This window comes from Ruditapes philippinarum, unplaced genomic scaffold (genome assembly GCF_026571515.1).
Source record: "Ruditapes philippinarum isolate M1 unplaced genomic scaffold, ASM2657151v2 ctg2297_1_1_1_1, whole genome shotgun sequence".
Lineage (NCBI taxonomy): Eukaryota > Metazoa > Mollusca > Bivalvia > Venerida > Veneridae > Ruditapes > Ruditapes philippinarum.
In genome coordinates, this window is record NW_026860714.1 from 67,280 (window position 1) to 88,939 (window position 21,660).

Consider the following 21,660-nt stretch of genomic DNA (forward strand, 5'->3'; position numbering starts at 1 on the left):
TGATGCATGGTGGGATATTTCATTTAGATATTAGTTTCGAATTAGCCCATATTTATTATATGTAAGCATCGTATTGATTTATATGATTATTCATACCACTATTGGTAGTCAATTTGGTACTAGTCAAACGAAATACTATTTTTACATCTGTTAGGTTATTGTGAATTCGAAACTTTTGGCCAATCTTTTCCGACCTTGACCTGTCAAAATTCTGTGGAGGTCGAACCGGCATAGCTCAGATCCAGCATCATCATGGCAAGTCAACGCAAATTTTTTGTAGGAGGTAATTGGAAAATGAATGGAACGAAGAGCAGCATAGACGGAATTGTAAAGTTTTTGAATGAAAGCTGTGTTGATGACAAAGTCGGTAAGATTGCTAGTTAAGAGTATTCGTACCAGTGATATTTCGTACTCATTTTTGGACCGATAATTTTTTTTAGATCTAATATATGTAGTGAAATTTAGATGTTTAATGAATGGCAATGGTATTCATTAATTAGTATAAATCAGAAAAAAATAGAATCTTTTTAGACAAGTAAGTACTATCATAATTATTTGAAGCCTTTGAACGGGGAAGTCGTTAAAAAAATCCTTTCATTTTTCCGTTTCAAAGGTGTCATTCGGTATTTCATGCACCGCTTCTGTTTTCACTTGGAATGCTCGACAATTATTATGTATCAGTAAAGTTGAGATTTGTTCTGTTATCAGAAAACCCTGCCTATTTTAATTGAGTTACATTGAGTAAATACAAATCAAGTTTTAGTTTCTTTAACGTCTTTATTTGATCTTTAAACTCATTTATATTATTATTGTGATTTACATGTCATTTAACATGACCCTTGATTTGAAATAAAAGTTATACTTTTCTTTGTAAATGGCGGTCAACTAGAATTGACACTGAAAATTTCATTGATAGGTATAGAATTCTATATATTTTTTAATTGTTTTTTATTTAATTTTCTTTTAAATATACACATGTAGTCTATAGCCGGGCAAGCCAAAACCCGGGCCCCTTTGCAGCCCAGACTTTGACTTCCCCCTATAATCATTCTTAATTATCTAAAACATGATTTAAATGATCAAAATTAAGAAATGATAAGATTAAAATGGATGTTTTGGTAAAAATATTCTCTATTATCTTTAAGAACAGAAATTGGTTGGGCTATAAACGATTCTCCTCAGTTCAGTGACTTTTCAGTCAAAATATATTGACGTGCCAAAGCTAGATTCTGAAATGTTTGTTGTGGGTCAGAATCTTTCTCCTATTTAATCAGGGTTGGACTGTAGTCTACAAAACCCTCTTTCAATCGTTATACATTTTACAAGCTTTTTGTAAAGTGACTGATACAAGGTTATTTGCTACCAGGATTTTCTCCTAATAATCTCTTAATTAATAGTTTCGTATGCCAGAATTTTGATGTTTTGCATTGTGTTAATTTTTTTTTTGAATTTTTTTTTTTGTGTGTGTACAGAGGTAGTTGTCGCGCCTCCAGCGATTTACCTGGACTACACCAGACAAGCTGTAAACAAGAAAATAGGAGTTGCAGCCCAGAATTGTTACAAGGTAGCATCAGGAGCCTTTACTGGAGATAACAGGTGCCTAGTTTATGATTGTTTACTGCAATTACAATCAGCAATTTTCTCACTTAATTGGAAAGAGGCCTTAGCCTCTTGATTTTGGGAAAAATTATCACTAAAATTGCTAATTTGGGAAGTAAAAAAGCAGGTTTAAAGTCCGGATTTTTGGGAAAGCTGCATGATTTAAAAGAAAACTTCAATTGGGAAGAGGCCTTTTATCAGAGAATGTTAAATAAGCAGGAAAATCACTGACGATTGATTTAATTAATTTATCAGTGTGAATAACGTTTAAGTTAGATTAACCTTGATATTAAACCAATGATGATCTGATACATGTATTTAATTTATTTAAGATAATCAAACTTCAGATAGTTTCATCAAAGTCTCTTAAGCTTCCTGGAACCAAAAGTACAAAGTAGCAGCTACATATAGGGACCACATCTATTCTGTCTGTTTGTCCATCCATCACAATACTTATGCAGACTACTTCTCAAAAACTACTGGTGCAATTTTGTTCAAACTTTACAGTAATGATCAGTACCAAAGTCTAGTTGTGCATATTATTGACATTTTTTATTATTTGTCAGAGTTATAGCCCTTCATTCAATAAAGGATAAAATTGTGATTTATATCAAAAGTATAAACAATTTCATATCTGGTAAGAAGAAAATGTTTTGACTTCTGGAATGTTTGATGATACTGGAGAATAATATGAATAAGGGCATGTGGAGTCTCATAACACATACAAAAGTCCTCACACAGCTTCATGCATTGAGAAAAACAAAAACTTGAGTCAGTTTTATCAGCAGTAACTTACAATGTGACAACTGAATGTTCACAAAGTAAAATGTCATTTATTTATTAGTTTGATTATTATAACCAAAATTATCTCTCATGTCATTTTTCAATCTTTCTTTTTTCAGTACAGCCATGATTAAAGATGTTGGATGTGAGTGGGTAATTCTTGGACACTCTGAGAGACGTAATGTGTTCGGTGAATCTGATGAGGTACATGAATATTCTATTAAGTATATTTGAGCCGCGTCACGACAAAACCAACATAGTGCGTTTGTGACCAGCATGGACCCAGACCAGCTTGCGCATCCGCGCAGTATGATCAGGATCCATGCTGTTCGCTTACCAACCCTATTACAAGTAGAGAAACTGATAGCAAACAGTAGGGCTGGGGCGAGTATCCGAGTACTCGGATAATCACGAATCAAAGTGAAAAATCGAGTTTGAATATTCGTAAGCCCAGAGATCGTAGATCGCGATTTAATCTTTTTATATACATTCACTGTTTCTCACACTCTTAAAATCGAGAAAAATACGATTTGAGTATAAATTATATGAAGTTTACCTAAAAACAATTTGCCGGTTAAAGACCATGTACCATGATGCTGAGCTAGGAAGTAATTGGTTTCAAAAAACAAAACAAAAATACTCATCCAAAGAATAAAATCATAAACCTAGTTTATATTTTATATGTTTAATGTTTAGTATATTGTTGTTGTTTTTTTTTTGTTGTTTTTTAAATAAACATGTTTTATAACTAATGTACATGTTTTTATGGGTGTCTTGATAACAAAAGATTTGTGGTTCGATTTGTGAATCGTATGTGCTGAATCGTGGTTCGGATCGGATCGTCACTTATCTGACGATCCACACCCCTAGCAAACAGCATGGACCTGATCAGGTCTGGATCCATGCTGGTCGCAAACGCACTATGTTGGTATTGTCATGACGCGGCTCATGTCTATTTGTTTCATGTTTTGACTTTGTTTGGTATATCATGTATATTTTTTTTGTCTTGAACATAATATTTTGCAAGATATTGCTGTTATGAGGTAAATGACATTAAATTATAACTTCTTACTTTAAAGTGAATTGGTCAACCATAGAAGGTCTGTTATACAATCAATTATAGCATTGATAGAATTTAGTAAATAAGACCATAAAATAATTATATTAGGATGTTATCAAATATTGTCAAGTATGAGATACATGATCCAATACTACGTACATTCATATAGCAGATTATAAAACATTCCAGAACAAAATATTGTTATTCACTATATAAAAGTTCATACCAAGTCAGTTTATGAACCTTTTTTTTCAAGCAATATTTTGCAATAATATCCAAATGACACTTTTCTATCATTTTTATCAATATTTGAAATACTTGTGGAAAATTTGCCCATTGTAGACTAATCAACTTTAAAAGATATTGTAGTAGATCTATGACAAAGTATAGTTTATACCCCCAAGTGAGATGCTTGGTTAATATTATGATTGACATGCACATACTATAACAAACAAACTAGCACAGGTAGATGTAGATGATAAAATGTGTGCCAGTTATTTTGCCTCTAACTCTCTATGCATTAACACAATGTAAAACTCTGTAACAGTAACTGTATAGATGTAAGGGATGTCTGCGGGAATTGATTTACCTTCAAGATTGATAAATATTTAATTATCTTAAACTGAGAAATGATAATTTTTGTTTCTGGTGAAAAAACAACAACAATGGATGAGGATATATCTTGATTGAAGACCTGTAAACCTCCTACTAATAATCTTCCAAGGATTTTCTAAAAACATTTTTTTTTTGTATACACTGTTGTTTCATTTTTAAGTTTAAGTGAAAGATTATTTTCAAGTTCATTGCACTTAATATTACTTAAAAGTACATGCTACAAAAAAACTACAAAAACGCCTAAAGCTTATTTATTTGTACATTTCTAGTTAGTAGGTGAGAAAGTAAAGCATGCCCTTGAAGCTGGTTTGCAGGTTATACCATGTATTGGTGAAAAATTAGAAGAGAGAGAGGCAGGAAAAACTGAAGAAGTTGTTTACAGACAAATGAAAGCGATTATAGGTATAAATTAATACATAATAGTAATTTTCTTCAGAAATAGATATGCTGTTTCTGAGAACAAAAAAAGGAATAAACAACACTATATCTGTTGTATTCATTTAGTGTTAATATAATTGATTATTTTGATGCAGTTTTGGGCATTTTTAGACAAACATTGCCAATTTAAAATGTAACGCCACACCACATTGCTCATGTTAAACCATCTGCACATTTTTAATCTTCACATGTCTTACATCATGAATAGGGGAGTCTGTGGCTGAGTGGTTCAAGGTTGTTGACTTCAAACCACTTGCCCTTCATCTCTGGGTTCGGGGGCGTCCATGGCCGAGTGGTTAGGGTCGTTGACTTCAAACTACTTGCCCCTCACCGCTGTGGGTTCGAATCCCGACAGGGACTTAGGATTCTTTCATGTGAGGAAGCTATCCAGCTAGCTTACGGACCGTCGGTGGTTCTACTCGGGTGCCCGTTCGTGCCTGAAATAATGCACGGAAGGGCACCTGAGGTCTTCCTCCACCAGTAAAGCTGGAACGTCGCGATATGACCTATACTGTGTCGATGTGACGTAAAACCAAACAAACAAAACAAAATCTCTGGGTTCGAATCCTGACAGGGACTTTGGGTTCTTACATGTGAGCAAGCTATCCAGCTAGCTTGCCGAATGACATTGGTTCTACTCAGGTGCTCGTTTGTGCCTGAAATAATGCACAGATGGACACCTGAGGTCTTCCTCCACCAGTAAAGCTGGAACATTGCCATATGACTGTACATATGCCTATACTGTGTTGAATGCACAGATGGACACCTGAGGTCTTCCTCCACCAGTAAAGCTGGAACATTGCCATATGACTGTACATATGCCTATACTGTGTTGAGTGTGATGTGATGTAAAAGCCAATCAAAGAAACATCAATGACTACATAAGTAAAAATGTAATGTTGTTTACTTTTATGCAAAAATGAAGAAAATTCTTTCTTACTATTTTATTGGACTTAAACAGTAAACAGGAAATGATTATTTTGCACTTGTATTAACATCTGTAAACTTCAAAAATTAGCCATACTATATTGTCATATTATCCAGGAATAATTGTAAGGTAACTGTCTATTGGTGAAGGGATGAAACTCTGGTGTAGTGCCGCTTAAATTTAGGAAAAATGAGCATTTCTGTGATCTGAATGGGCACGGTTAATGACTTTAATAGGTGATTGTTCTCTTGGGTTTCAAATCATACCACAGATGTTATCTTTAAACCAGCAGGTTACATGTGAGGCACTTGTGAAAGGTTGAAGGTTGTTATGAAGTACATGTACCTTACATTTACCTGAAATATTTTAACAAGTTTCATCTTTGACCTTCTTCACCATTATTTAAAATTCACAATATGATCTTGAAAGTGTTGGTTGGCGTGATTAAAAAAGAGTTTAAAAATAGGGCTTAGGGACCAACAAATAGTTTATGCCTAAGCTTTATGTCTATGATTTAATGCAAATGCTGAATAACAACAACACTTTTGTTACTTGTTTGTAAAAAATGTTCAGAAATGATTCCATGTTTCAAAGTTCATTTAGATGCTCTATTAAGAATTATGCAATAGTTTTGGTTTAGGTATCTAACATTATTTAGCAATGTAGGTGTAACAGTTTAGATAATGTAATTAGCGAACAAATATGATTACTCTGACTAAAAATAAAGAAATATAATATTTTAGTGTTTTGCTCATAAATATGTGTATGATGTTATATCAAAATGGTTTGACACAAAAGAACACTGGAGTCTTGTTTACTTGTTGGGTTTTTTGTTTGTTTCTTTCTTTTTTATTGCAAAAAGACCCAACCAAAACAATGTCATTAGGTTTTAAGTCAAAAGTCTAAAAAACACCAGGTTAAATGTCAATGTTTAAGGTCAAGGACTACAAAACAAATTTTTCCCGGCATATTATGGGTGAAGCTCTACAAAAATAGTGCTACCATGTTTAAGGGATACATCTTAATAATGTTAGATCAGGGTGTATAGATATATTGTGAAAAGAATAAAGTTTGAGGCAATGTCACAATGATGACTGTCATAGTGATTAGTCTACAAAAATAATTTAATAAGGTTGAAGGTCAAGGTCTATAAAGACATTTTCACTGGGTTAAAATTCTACAAAAGCAATGCCACAAGGTGTAAGGTCAAGGAGTACAAATTAATTTTCACCAAGTTAAAGGTCAAGGTTTAAGAAAACAATGTTGCAAGGGCTAGGTCTACAAAAAACAATGACACAAGGGCTAGGTCTTCAAATATAAGGTTAAAGGTCAAGGTGTTCAAAGACATTGATACAAGGTTGAAGGTCAAGTTTAAAAACAATGGTACAAGGTTGAAGGTCAAGGTCTTCAAATACATGGCCATCAGGTTGAATGTCAACCTTTACAACAAATTATTCACATCTTACTACAAACAAAGTTAATTGTTAGAAGTACACCATGCTTGTTGTAATGTTGTACATGTAATATAACTACAGCTAAAATGTATTATGATGTGCTCAATTACCAAAAGGTAGGTGAAGGATACGGTGTGATAATCTTAAACTTGCATTGACAAAGTTCCCTTATGCATTTCCTTATTATATATATCATATAACCTTTTCAGTAACATGTCTGTGAAACATGAAAATCTTATTTCCATGTTCTTTCACATGTGTTATGAGGTGTGGGCAAGCATGTTCTCTTACAGTAATAGTTTACTAATTTGTCTATTTATCTAAGATTATTTGGTAAAAGTACAGAAGGTCTATAATTCGACTAAGGTGCTTGCTTGTGCCTTAAAAATAATGCACAGAGGGGCACTTGAGATTTTCTTCAACAAGACAGCTGGTAAGACACCAAACAAGAAAATAATATATGGCAAAGTAATTATCAAATGAAGATCATGAAGTAATTCACATGTTAACTTGATTCAGTTTTGACTGATATGGTTAAGCTATACTTGTACTGATAATGATAATAGTTGTCTATGACCATTATACATATATATAGTACATGTTAATGTGTTGGGTTTATATTTTCAGGTAATGTAACAGATTGGAGCAGGGTAGTTATAGCTTATGAACCAGTGTGGGCAATAGGTACTGGTAAAACAGCCACCCCGGAACAAGCCCAAGAGGTGCATGACAAACTTAGAAAATGGCTGTCAGCTAATGTAACAGCCGATGTAGCTAATAGTGTTAGAATTATATACGGAGGTAGGTTTATTCCAGAGATATAAAAACTCTTTATTTTTGTAATTTATTTCCTTTAGTAATACAGTTAAGTTTAAAGTAGGTCAAGTTAATTGTACAAAATAACGGGAGAAAACGTATTCTATACACAGTTCAGAAAGGTTCTGAGTGATTTTTGTTCTCTTTTTTTTTCTTTATAAACTTTTGGAAAGGATTTTGGTGCCATGTGAATGTGGAAGAAATCTCAAGTGTGATGGCAAAATTAGGATATCTTTAAAAATAACACATCATGCTTTGGTTTTATTATTGGGTCCTGGCTTGAAATAAATTTACTGTGGCTGTAAAAAAATTTTTTTAGCTTGATATTTGAAGGAAACAGGGAGCTCTCGTTCTTGATAAATTTCAGAATTTGTACAACACTTAAAGATTTTGCATGCAACCTCTTGTCTTTTGAATGAGCTAAGATATTCATATGAAAACAAATGTTTTGTAATTTTTGGGTAATTGATAAAGATATATAATAGTTAACCCTTACAAAAATTGTTGCGATCATTTGCTTTACAATTTCAACTCAGCAACCATTGAAGATACTTGTATTAAGTTTACAATTGTGTTTGAAGGCACTAACTAAGACTCTGTAACGCTAGCATATATATTTTCTGAATTATTGTAACTTGTATGCAAAAAAAAAAAAGAATTTTTGTTCAAAATGAAGGATTGGGCATCTTAAATTTGTAGAATGTACAATTATATTCTACATTCTGTCATTCTACATTCGGGTAAGGTGAGCAACAGTTTCAAATTCGAAATTCCTTTCACAAAAAACTACATTTTGTTTCGAAAATAAATAAGCCGAAATGTAAATGAACGAAAAAAATTCTGTTTTCGAAACTTCCAAAAAAGACTAGAACGTGATCTCGACTACAAAATAAGTAACAGAATGGCGAGCAAAGGCAAAATAACCTATATATAGGTAATTAAACAACCTATCAAAATCAATAACAGAAATTTGAATTAATCCAATCAGAAATCTAAAAAATAAACCGTTGACCAACGAGATAAGCTGATATAACCAGAGGTCAACTCGAATCAAATAAAAACTTTTATCATTCACAAGAATTAATCGATTTTAACAGGTGTATTAAAATACTATTAAATTTGTAGAATGTACAATTATATTCTACATTCTGTCATTGTAATAACTTACTGAAGTATAGGCACATCTTATTATATGATATTTCACTTGACTATTTACATCTTCAGGGCATAATATTATGCACTTTAATGATTAAACTATTTTATTTGTTTTTTCAGGATCTGTGAGTGCTGGTAATTGTAAAGACCTTGGAACAAAGCCTGACATTGATGGTTTCTTAGTGGGCGGAGCCTCATTGAAACCAGACTTTATTACAATTGTTAAAGCTAGGTCATGAATGAACATTGCAATGAAATTGTAGACATTTTAAAATTTTAGTTTACACACATAGTAGAAAAGAAGGCAATCAACACCTTACACCTATACATCAGATTCTAGGAAGTTTTGTAAACCAGTCTTGACATGCATGTATGCCATTGGTTTATTTTAAATTTGTTATTCTGACGGCCAATCAGATTCTGTTGTTTTAGACTGGTTTACAATTAACACTTTTGACAGTAGTCAGTGTGATATGTAAAAGATCTTGTTGTAAAAATTTCACAAATATAAAAAATAAACGCCAACATGATAATATTTAAGATATAACAGTAAGGTGTTTTTGTTTAATTTTTGGATTTGTGTTTTATGCTAGAAGAACATTTATCTGGGACTTCTCTAGAATAGTGTGGTCATTTAGACAAAATCAGCAGTGATATCAATATGCTGAATCTCAGTCATCTCCCTGTGCTTCTGTTTTTATTTCAATAAAAACATATTTATTCATACCTTAGTTGTAGTTTTTCCCTCGCCAGGGACTTTGGGTTCTTTCATGTGAGGAAGCTATCCAGCAAGCTTACGGACCTCCTTAAAGAGGCACAAATTAATTCGTTTCTGAGGCATAATGTGCCTTTAAACAACATTTCGGAAAATACTTCATAAATAAATATATGACCAAACTTCACAGGAATGATCCTTAGGTGTCCCTCTACAAAAGAGATATAAATGGTTCCACTCTAATGCATTAATAAGTCAGGGGAGCTAAAGATATACTTTGAAAATAAAATCTTTTAAGAAACTACAATCACCAGAAATTTAAAATTTTGCATGCAGCATCACTTTGTGGTCTTTTACAAAAATTAAATTAATTATGCACCAAATGTCAAGATTGCCTGTACCTTTGGGCTACTTAGTTTATACAATCTTAATAGAAAATCTTTGTATGGAATTATAATGTCCAGAATTTGGCATATGCTTTGTGGTCCTTTACAAAAAAGGCATAAATCATGCCCTGGGCCAAAAAATTTCCAGTATTGGTGTCTTTTAGTCACTTAGTATGTTTAAATGGACATGCATTGTGAAACACATAAAGTCTTGCGTTAATGACAATGCCCTGAGACTTGATATATGTCAGGCTGTATTTCCTACGGGCATCGGCAAATGTTTTAAAAAATCACGCAGTTAAGTTCAACAGAAGCCACTTACTGGCAGGTGCCACGCTCGACTTTTTCTTATTTCTAAAATCAAACGCATCACAGGAAGAATATCATAGTAAAGAGAATGAACTGCAGCAAAGATTCAATACAAAATAATCATTTAGTTTTGATCGCAATGTTATGTTACACCAGTACAGATACACAGCTATGTTTTCCAAGCTGAGCCTATGATTTCGGCAGTTTTTAACTTGACTCCCTTTAAAACTAGAATGGACTGTCACAATTGTTCCTCATTCAAGATACGTTGGTTCTATGAGACATTTAAGTCAACACACTTAAATGTCATGACCAAAAAGGAAATAAGAATCTGTGTTCGAAATAATCGGATATAAATTTCAAGTGTTCAAATAATGATATACATGTACATACGACCGATAAAAGAATGGAGACATAAATACTGAAGTATACTTTTATTATATTTTTCTTTAAATTTCATAGTACTGAGTATATAATAATTGTATAAAGATATCAGGTTAACAAATGCTTAAGGCGCCCTATGTCAAATTTAAATTAAAGTAAATAACAATTACAGCTTATCAAGACCAGCTTGAAATGCATTTTTTTTTTCAATATAAACAAATATTTCAATAAAACAAACACAATGTAAATATAACAATGATATACAAAAGATACACCTCCCGTATTTTTTACTCAAATACAATTTATGTACAATTATGACCGTATAGTGCACTGTAAATAATGACCTTTGAAATTCAAAGACTTCTGCAATAATTTAATTTTGCGATAAAAATATACGTAACTTTGCTTAGTCCAAAATCACATTTATATAAGCTTAATAAGAAAATTTCAACGTAATTTTTTTTCAGTTTATTATTATTGCTAATACAAATCAAGTTTTATTTTCCTAAACATCTCATTATTATTGTGATTTATATGCTATTTTACATGACCCTTGATTGTTCTATTCTATTCAATATACGTAATATGAAAAAGTAAATTGTAACATATATACAGGTAGTACGTATACAAGTAAAGATATTATTTGAACTCGTGTGAATATATATGTCACAGTGAAGCATGCACTTTGTATGATCCACATCTCTCTCACTAGAGCATCTGTCTAAAATGTATCTGCAAACAACATTTGCACATAACTCTGTACGTTACTTTGTACAAACCGAAGGGTAATGTTATATAGGTTATTCAGACATGTGCTTTAAACAAATAGCCATAACATCTACATAGCCTACTACTACACTTAGAATTGTTACACATGTGATTCAATAAGGAAGTATATATACTATATAAAATGTGTCCTACAAACCTATTTAACAAATTAATACGCTCGTATAATACACATTACACATTACATATATATTTTGTTTTTTATTTTTGAATTGCAATTTCAAATATAAAACAGAATTTTGCTTGCAGGATTGTTTATACATGTATATAAAAACAGTAGACAAGTCACGTGACACGTAGATTGCACGAATATAAAGTACTATCATTTATAGTAGAATGTAGAATATAATTGATAATGCATCGTAATATATTGTATAATGAAGATGTGCTATGTATAAGTCATTTTTTCTCTATTCTATTCTAATATGAAGAAATGATATGTATTATTTGCTTAGTGAAGAATGAAATATTTTATAATTAGGAAATAGATATTAATTCTGAGTGCATTGTTGTAGAATAATGCACGGTTTGAGTTCAAATACGTAGCAATATAATCACGAAGGCCTTAGGCCTAAGTGATTAACTACAAAGCATTTGAACGAAAATCCATTTTTCTTTTCTTTTTTTTTTCAGAAATGACATCATGTAAAAATCAGGGAAAAATGGAATAATATGCAATTTAACACATCATAAAATTTATAAAGCTGCATTAATTAAGTGCTACAATATTGTGACCGTTTTGTACTTCTTCATATTTTCAAAGATTGTAAAAGTTGTCATAAATTAATGTTATGAAATCATTTTCCAATTCAGTGAGATTTTTTCCGAATAAAGCACGATATACTCGTATTTCCTGACCTAATCAGCGTATAATCTTGTTCTAGTAAGATAATTATAGGAGTATCTTAATCTGGAACTTGTTTATGACTCTGGTGGTAGTGCCACGTGCCCTATGTGATCCGTTCTAGTAAAATTCACGTGAGCCAAAATCTAGTAATAGATAAAATATATTCTTGTACAAGTATATATCAAAGGCCCATTATGCCATAGAAAAATAGAAATGCCCCAATTTTGATTTCTTAAAAACTTTCTATATGTGGTATCCTGTTAAAGTTTCCAAAAAATACTCATTTACCATTATACATAATCTATCTTTTGCTTTATTTTGCAAATGGTATATTAGTGAATTAGTATTTTCTATGGAAGTCAAAATACTACTTTGTATACATTGTGCTACCTGTACGACACATCACTGCATGTTCAGCGCTACTTGTTTCAGTTGTTGGGTATCTACATTCTCTTAATCCATTTTTAAAATATTTATCAAACACATGTTTTGGCATTTCTAAAGAATACACAAAAAAATATAGATTTTTGAGGCATAGTGTGTCTATACCAATTATAATTTAATTTTTACCATTTGATAAAGTGAAACACAATGCACGTATTCTCTAAGGGTAAAAGTACAGTAACTTTCTAGGTCATGGACAGTATTTATTTTCCCTTGTCATTTAATTACCAACCTCTATATTTGCAACCTCTTTGTGACAAAGCATTTTCTGTGTGAGTACATGGTCAATTAATCACTGCTGTAATTCATTACTGACCAGTACAGGTTGAAAACATAATAATTACCTAGCAATTTACTTAACAATTTTCTGTATAACTTTGTCTAAACACGGGAGACAAGTGTGAACACATATATTTTACAAACGATGTATCAGCACAACTTGCATGACTTGCAGTATAAATGGCATGTACGTTTAGGGAAAGGTATACTTTCATCAACAAATACGCAAGTGTGATAGTTATTATCAAATTAGGCAAGAGCTGCCGTGAAGGTAAATAAATTTACATAGCTATATCATATGAACAGAACTAATTTAGCATAACAAGTTAAATGTCGAAAACTGGTGAGAGGGAAGAAAAATTGGCCATGTTATAGATGTGTTACATCATTTATACAAGGTGTTTAAGCTTAAAGTATGTATATAACTCCCACGTTTTGTCTTAAAACATCTTTCATTCATCTTGAATAACACAATACCCTGTTTCACAATTAATGAGCTCCAAGTTGATATGCATTTTCCAGCACCTTTCTTCAACGTGTGTATGACGTGTCCGTTCATATTCTCTCTCTGGTAACGTAATTTAATCTCAGTTTACGGTTACAACAACTCGGGAGTCAACTGATGTTTGTTGGTTTTTTGTTGTTTTATTTTCTTTTTGTTATTTGTTTTTTAGAAGTTTCGTTAATTTTTTCGTCGTTGTTGAGGGTAGACAGAATTTTTTCAGTCAGGCAATGTTGTTGATATTGGTCCGACGTTGCTGCGGCATATTTATTGCTTGTTTAAATAAATGGTTATCAACCACCATGTTGTCGATCCAGTATATACATGTATATTGTGCCATATATGTCCGTTGGTAAAGACAACTTTTTAGAACGTATAACAGGAAATGTTCATATGTTAATAAGCACTCTAAAATAAAGTTTTTAAATTCATATGGAAAGGGTTCTTTCATCAAATATCTGTTTGGCTGTAATAACGACAGAGGGCGCTGGTGTTTCTGTTTCCGTTCTAATGAGGTCGTTGCTACAGTATCGCACTATGCATGATGAACGATTTTGTTGTGTCGACATAAATTGCACAGCATGTCCACGAGACCCAGCTCGTAAATGTGTCCAGTAGGCATTGTTTCCACCAAGTGGCTCACTCTCAATACCACCTGAAAAATAGTAGCACAATATATGATTAACTAGTGAGCTCTGCTCGGGTTTACGCTCGTTCTTAAAATAAATGCACGCAGGGGCACCACCGTCAAGGCCGGAAAGTCGCCGTAATACCGACAACCCAAAAAAAAACTGTATCAACATAAAATATGTTTTTTATAGCCCGTGTAAATTAGAATCGCATACGCCCCCATCAAAAGAAATTTCAGAGTGTAAAATGGCTGATGAATAGTTTATTCACCGAAATTTTAATGTTTGTGGTTAGAAAATCACATACTATAAATGTACCTTTAATGTAAATTAAATGTTTACATTTTACCTACTTATTAACGCACGACTTTGTGGTTTATACTTGTGTTTTAATTAAATGTCCTAATCTGAACTATATATCCTACTTATTAACGCACGAAATTGTGGTTGTGGTTTATGTCTAGTATAAAATAGTTCTTTATGTTACACAAGGTTGTTTGAATAAGATTCACGAATATTTAAGTACAAATTGACACATATTAAAATTATATTTGAACGAGGGACACATCGCTTGTAAATGAAAACACTATAGTAAATGAGCAACATCAATTATTTTGAGCTACGAAAGGTTCATCTTGGTTTGTAAGCAGATTAAATATGGAGTTCTAAATTCCATACTAACCAGCAACAGTTATATGAGCTATATGAGCCGCGTCACGACAAAACCAACGTAATGCGTTTGCGACCTGCATGGATCCATACCAGCCTGCGCATCCGCGCAGTCTGATCAGGATCCATGCTGTTCGTTATCAGTTTCTCTACTTGATATAGGGTTTATAAGCGAACAGCATGGATCCTGATCAGACTGCGCGGATGCGCAGGCTGGTCTGGATCCATGCTGGTCGCAAACCCATTATGTGGGTTTTGTCGTGACGCGGCTCATATATATTACCGTCAATTGTTTACAAAGTTATAGTTTGAATTTTGAAAAGATTACTTCCAAAATACCTTGTTGTATATTTACTTAATTAAGATCGAATGGCGTAAGAAATTATTGCCATATAAATGGTTAAAATTATGCTTAAAATATAGCAGCATAATCATAATTATGTTGTTCTGGAACATTTTATTCTGTAGTACAATATTCGTCGTGTATATTAAACAACAAAGTCATTCTTGTTAAATTTCTTGGAAGAATATGGAAATATCAAAATTAGTTTAAACAATATTTTATTTCAAACATACGCAATATAATTACAATCAAATGCAAAAAAAAGGATTGAGAAGAAAGCTACAAGCTTTTAAGAAACTCTCTCCTCATAAATGTTAATATCAAGATTGGTATGTTATCATGATGTTTGAAAGTATTTTCATTGCACTTGCGTGAGACAATAAAAAGTGATTGATAAATTACGCTCAAATCATACATAAAATCGCCAAAAAATGTGTGTCAGGAAACAAATGTTAGAGCATTAGTAACAAGATACGTTTAATTATCATTCATTATCAATCATAATATGAGCCGTGCCATGACAAAACCAACATAATGGGTTTGCGACCAGCATGGATCCAGACCAGCCTGCGCAACCGCGCAGTCTGATCAGGATCAATGCTGTTCGCTTACCAACCCTATTACAAGTAGAGAAACTTATAGCGAACAGCATGGATCCTGATCAGACTGCGTGGATGCGCAGGCTGGTCTGGATCCATGCTGGTCGCAAACCCATTTTGTTGGTTTTGTCATGACGCGGCTCAATTATTATGTTTACTTCAACATTTTATGTTTACTGAAAGATTACGACAACTCTTGCTGGAAATGAAACACAAATTGTAATCAAGTAGGTCGTCTTGCAGTAACCGAAGTACACAATGCGCCCTTAATATATCTAATGTAAATAAGGCATGCTTTCATAAATATAATAATAATAAAATTAATTAGCATCAAAAGGTGACAAAGTCTCGCTTTAACATGTGCAAATTTAATGCGAATCTCGGTGTTGGACATATTTATTAGAGCATTAATTCATGCCGAGATAACTAAAATTAGATACTCGAGAAAATAACTTGAAATACAGTTTATTTTCTGAACTATTTGAATTTGTATGCAAAAAATCAGGATTTTATTCAAAGTGAAGGACAGGGAGTCTTAAATTTGTAGGATATACAATTATATTCTACAATTTCTTGTAGCCTTATCTTATTATATGATATTAATATAAAACTATTTACATTTTTAATGCATAATGTCATGTATTTTTATAAAAGTTTGATTAAACTATCATATTTGGTGTTTTTTTCACGATCTGTGAGTGCTGGTTATTGTAAAGACCTTGGGACGAAGCCTGACATTGATGGTTTCTTAGTGGGCGGAGCCTCATTGAAACCAGACTTTATTACAATTGTTAAAGCTAGGTCATGAATTAACATTGCAATTGAATTGTAGACATTTTTAAATTTTAGTTTACACACATAGTAGAAGAGAAGGCAATCAACACCTTACACCTATACATCAAATTCTAGGAAGTTTTGTAAACCAGTCTTGACAAGCATGTGTGCCATTGGTTTATTTTGAATTTGTTATTCTGACAGCCAATCAGATTCTGTTGTTTTAGACTGGTTTACAATTTACACTTTTGACAGTAGACATTGTGATATATAAAAGATCTTGTTGTGAAAATATCACAAATATAAAAAAACATCACCATGATAATATTTAAGATTTAACAGTAAGGTGTTTTTGTTTAATTTTTCGATTTGTGTTTTATGCTAGAAGAACATTTATCTGGGACTTCTCTAGAATACTGGTCATTTAGACGAAATCAGCAGTGATATCAATATGCTGAATCTGTCATCGCCCTGTGCTTCTGTTTTTATTTCAATAAAAACATATTTATTCATACCTTAGTTGTTGTTTTGTTCTCGCCAGGGACTTTGGGTTCTTTCATGTGAGGAAGCTATCCAGCAAGCTTACGGACCTCCCTAAAGAGGCACAAATTAATTCGTTTCTGAGGCATAATGTGCCTTTAAACAACATTTCAGAAAATACTTCATAAATATCATACTATATCGACCAAACTTCCCAGGCATGATCCTTAAAGGAATAGGAATGGATGGATTGATGTCTGTCTAATATAATTATTCATCATTAAAAAAGAGGTACCATGACAGTTTTTTTGTTGACATCAACCCTTTAAGTGAGAAATTCGTATTTTAAGACACTATTTTTTACTTGAGAAATAAGTTCATGGGCGCCGCCATTTTGGCGTTCTGTCATTCTCGCGAGACAGACGAGACCGAGATTGTGACGTGTTATACCCACTTCCGGTAAAGGTGTACACGCTGGTACAACTGAAATATATCTTGACGAAGAACTAAATTAATCTTATTGCGTACATTATTTATTATTTATGAAAACATCATATGGAACTGAATTGCTTTAATTAATTAATTGAAGACGCCGCGGCATTAATTATCATTAATTTTGTCCGATTTTTCAAGCTTGCTGATGATCCCACCACATGATTTAAGCAATGACTGCTTAGTTTTCAAAGATAAACCATCAATTTAATTTGGGTACTTTGAGAACTTTCTTCAAATTGACGATATATCCTTTTATTTGGTACTTAATTTTCGCTAGACAAGCTGTCTGAATAGGGTACATCGCCGGTCATGTATCTTTTTCTCAGCGGTAAATATCAACTAAATCCAATATGCAGATATTTCCTGAGGACGCGATTTTCCGACATTGACGTTAAAAAATAAAATGGCTCAGGAAAATCGGCAGCTAGACTAATATCGTATGAAAACAAAAACTGTCCGTTCGGTTAATTAGGCACCCAGTCAAAACTGGTACCAACAGCAACAGGTTGCCCATTGGGCATAATTCCCCTATTATTACGCATATTCTCGGGTTTATCCAGTTCCCTATAGCTTTTTTCCACGTTATCTACTTACCACACAGATACGCATTTCTACTACCGTAAATTTAATCCAATAAAACAAAAAACATAAATCTACTTAATATTCAAAATGATTATTGGTAACTGAAAAATGTGTTGCTATTGTATGAAATGCTGTAATTTACAGTATAACTTGACTACCCTAAGGTCATTCAGTTCACTGATGAAGCGTAAAAAAATATGTCTATTTCGTCATTAGAATATTTGACAACTGAAGGGTGATTAACCAATCAGGGCAACATTGTGCATGATCAAAAGTTCTGTCGGCACAGAGGCATACAAGGAGCAATAAAAACCGTTAGTACACAGTGTGACAGGAACATTTGGTGCAAATTAGGAACAATTAAAATGGATAATACACAGTATTAGTCATAAGTAGTAAGAACCAGCAATTGTGTGAATAAATTATGCAAATGAGATTTTTGAGCAGCCAATAAAAATGTTTTGCATGCAGTTAATATTAGGCTACGATTACGATGTAAATAAATACCACGAAGAATCATACGTTGACAGACATGTAAACAATTTACTTTTCGAAAGAGTTGCTTCCCAGCAAACACAAAACGTCATACTGACGTCAGATTTAAGTCAGGTTCTGACGTCGGATGACGGTCGGAAAAACGGTTGGATTTGAAAGTTTTTTTGACGTAATAATCTGACGTCAGGTAGACGTCAGAATCTAACCATTATTTAACCTTTTTCTGACCAAAATCTGACCATTATCTAACCATTTTCCGACCTCAATCTGACCATTTTCTGACCTCAATCTGACCATTTTCCGACCTAAATCTAACCAGTTTCTAACCATTTTCCGACCTCAATCTGACCATTTTCCGACCTAAATATTAACCCTTTTCTGCCCTAAATCTGATCATTTTCTTACCTTCGTCTTATCATTCCCCTAATCCTTTTTCTTTCACAACGTCATAAATATTTTCTGGCTAATCCTGATTTGATCTAATTTAATGTAACTCATTCTATTAAGTAACTTTCCCTCAAATGAAATGTTTAACAGAAAACTAAAAGCAAAAATATGTTTCATGCTTTTTTAATTACAGATAAAAGTTGCAATTTTAAGCTGATACATACAATTTTAGTAAATTCTGCAAGGTTAAATAATTTTCATAAATTAAACAAAATAAAACATAAAATAAGTTAATTACAAAACAAAAAGTATTACAAAAACAATGACATAAATGAAACTAAGAAAACATGTACAAATATTAAAGAACAAAACAATGTATCCAAGTTTGCCTCATCAAATAAAACAATGAAATATTATAATTTTAAGAAAAGTTAAAAGATTCTGATAATAATGTTTCAAGAAATTTATGACAGATTTTCAGTCTACTTTAACTATATTTCTACAGCATTTCTAAAACATTTAGTGCCATTTTGCATATTTTGACCTCCTTTGATAATTGTCAGTAATGTATAATTGCTGCCTTTTAGTTACTACACAAAGTTATACTTTTAGATATCCATGAGAATAAGCACGAATTTTGAGGTGTGATGCTTTAAGATATGACCTTCTTTCAGCACCCCTCGTCTATCCGGAGGATATATAGCGTTTGTAGCTCCCAATAGCGTGTGTGACATTATTTTCACTGAAAAAAAGAAGTTTATGAAACATGTAAAAATAACAAGCAAAAATGTTTTCATGGTTATCTTAACTTAATGAACAATTTTGCCAACTTTTTATAAGAGAGCTTTAACAAAAATTAAAAGTAAACATAAATACTGGACATTTAAAAAGCCGCTTTTAAACTCCAGTTAAGTATGGATTAAAGTATGTAATAGAATTTACAAAAATCTTACTTTCATATGTTTCTTTTTACATATTCACGTGTTTCCGTCCCTCCGACCTTTGAGAGCATGTCCAACACTTTAACTACCTGAAAAGAAAATTATATTCTTACTTATGTATATATTCTACGTTTGAAATAGAACAGTTACGCAAGTCTTAAATATTTCATAGTTTTAAATTAAAGATTTAATGCCGAAATGTCTGGAACCAAAACGTTTTGCGTTATTTGGGACCGGAACGTTTTGGGTTATTTGGGACCGAAACGTCTTGGTCCGAAATCTCGAAATCGTACAAATTCATTCTCAATTCTCAGATTTTAACTGACAAAAACATCACAGTTTAAGAACTAAGCATTCTCTTTGGTAGTACTGAAAGGCATATTATAAACTCTTCACAAGCAGAGTTAAAACATGTCAATTTTGAAAAGATTTATTATTACACATTATCGCGAATTTGTGTGACATTTTACTTCAGCTGTTCAAATAATGATAATTAAATTTAAGAGTGCTTTCAATCATGCAATTATTTATCAAATACAAAGTAGAACTAAATCTAAATAAATTGAACTGACCTTTTTGTTCAAGAAAATCTATAATATTCACTTATCAATGCATCCCGATTCCTGACCGACAGCCAAAACGTAACGCCTACGAATTTGAATTTCCATCCACGTGACTTTAGATTCGAATTAAAGGTTAATTATATTTTCTTTCCCTTTTCTGTCACTATGATTAAATGTTAAAGCACTATTAAAAACTCGTAATTTTGATACATATAATGTACCAAAAATGATAATATTACAACGTTAAATGATTGGAACTTGTAAACAGATCTGTGGCTATAAATAGATTTCATAACAACAACACATGTAACTTGCGTATATACAGCGCCACCTATATATGTTTTATGTTTTAGGTTGCAGCGCCGCGATCTTGGTCTGTATTTATATAAGAACACTTCATTTGTAATCCAAATAACATTTGAAAAAAAGTTTAAATGATTACAACAGCGAATAAGGATTATTATTTTTTTTTTACCTACCGTCAGGACACCGACCATAACCTGACGTTAGTACGACGTCAAAAAGAAACGTCTATTAGACATCGGTATTTTAACGTCAGATTTACGTCGTATTTTGGTCGCCGACGTCGTGACCAAAATCTAACATAAATCCGACGTTATTTTAACGTCATGTGTTTGCTGGGTTATATTTTTGAAATGTGTACATCACTACTAACATATGTTCACACCTTTTAATTTGAAAGTCAGAATCAAACTGCAAACATTTAATTACATGTACTATTTAGAGCACGTTTTAGTAGGATTTTAATAATAATGATAATTATCGCCGTTCAATAATTAACAGCCAACTATTCGTTGGTGCGTTTGTTTATTTAATTGCATTATTTGATTGTGAAACTTTGTTAAATAATAACATGTGTATTTATTAATTACATTAAGATGAGACTTTAATGAACATAGCATTGTTTGGAGTAACGGGCATCACTGGCCTGAAGTGGTGCGACCGGTAGACGTTGATTTTTTATTTGTTTCTTTATTTTTTTATTTTTTTTATATTGTTACGTATTTTGAACAATAAAAAAATCGCCTCTACACCTCCTGTGAAAATTAAATTGTCTGGTCAATACTTTATTAATATGTAAATGTTTCGCTACGATTCAGCTAGATTTATCATAAATCTAAAGATGTGGGGAAATGACATCACGCGCACCTGTTTTTATACGGCCAATACACAAACATGGCC

General features: G+C 32.4%; 1 protein-coding gene across 1 annotated transcript; it reads left to right on the plus strand.

Moving 5' to 3' along the window:
* The first annotated feature begins 223 nt into the window (after window positions 1-223).
* LOC132713143 (triosephosphate isomerase-like) lies at window positions 224-9,572 on the plus strand. Its single transcript, XM_060695617.1, has 6 exons — window positions 224-367; window positions 1,473-1,596; window positions 2,502-2,586; window positions 4,327-4,459; window positions 7,505-7,678; window positions 8,969-9,572. Exons 1-6 carry the CDS (start codon window positions 253-255, stop codon window positions 9,085-9,087), a joined length of 750 nt encoding a protein of 249 aa, XP_060551600.1. The 5' UTR covers window positions 224-252; the 3' UTR covers window positions 9,088-9,572.
* Window positions 9,573-21,660: the final 12,088 nt, after the last annotated feature.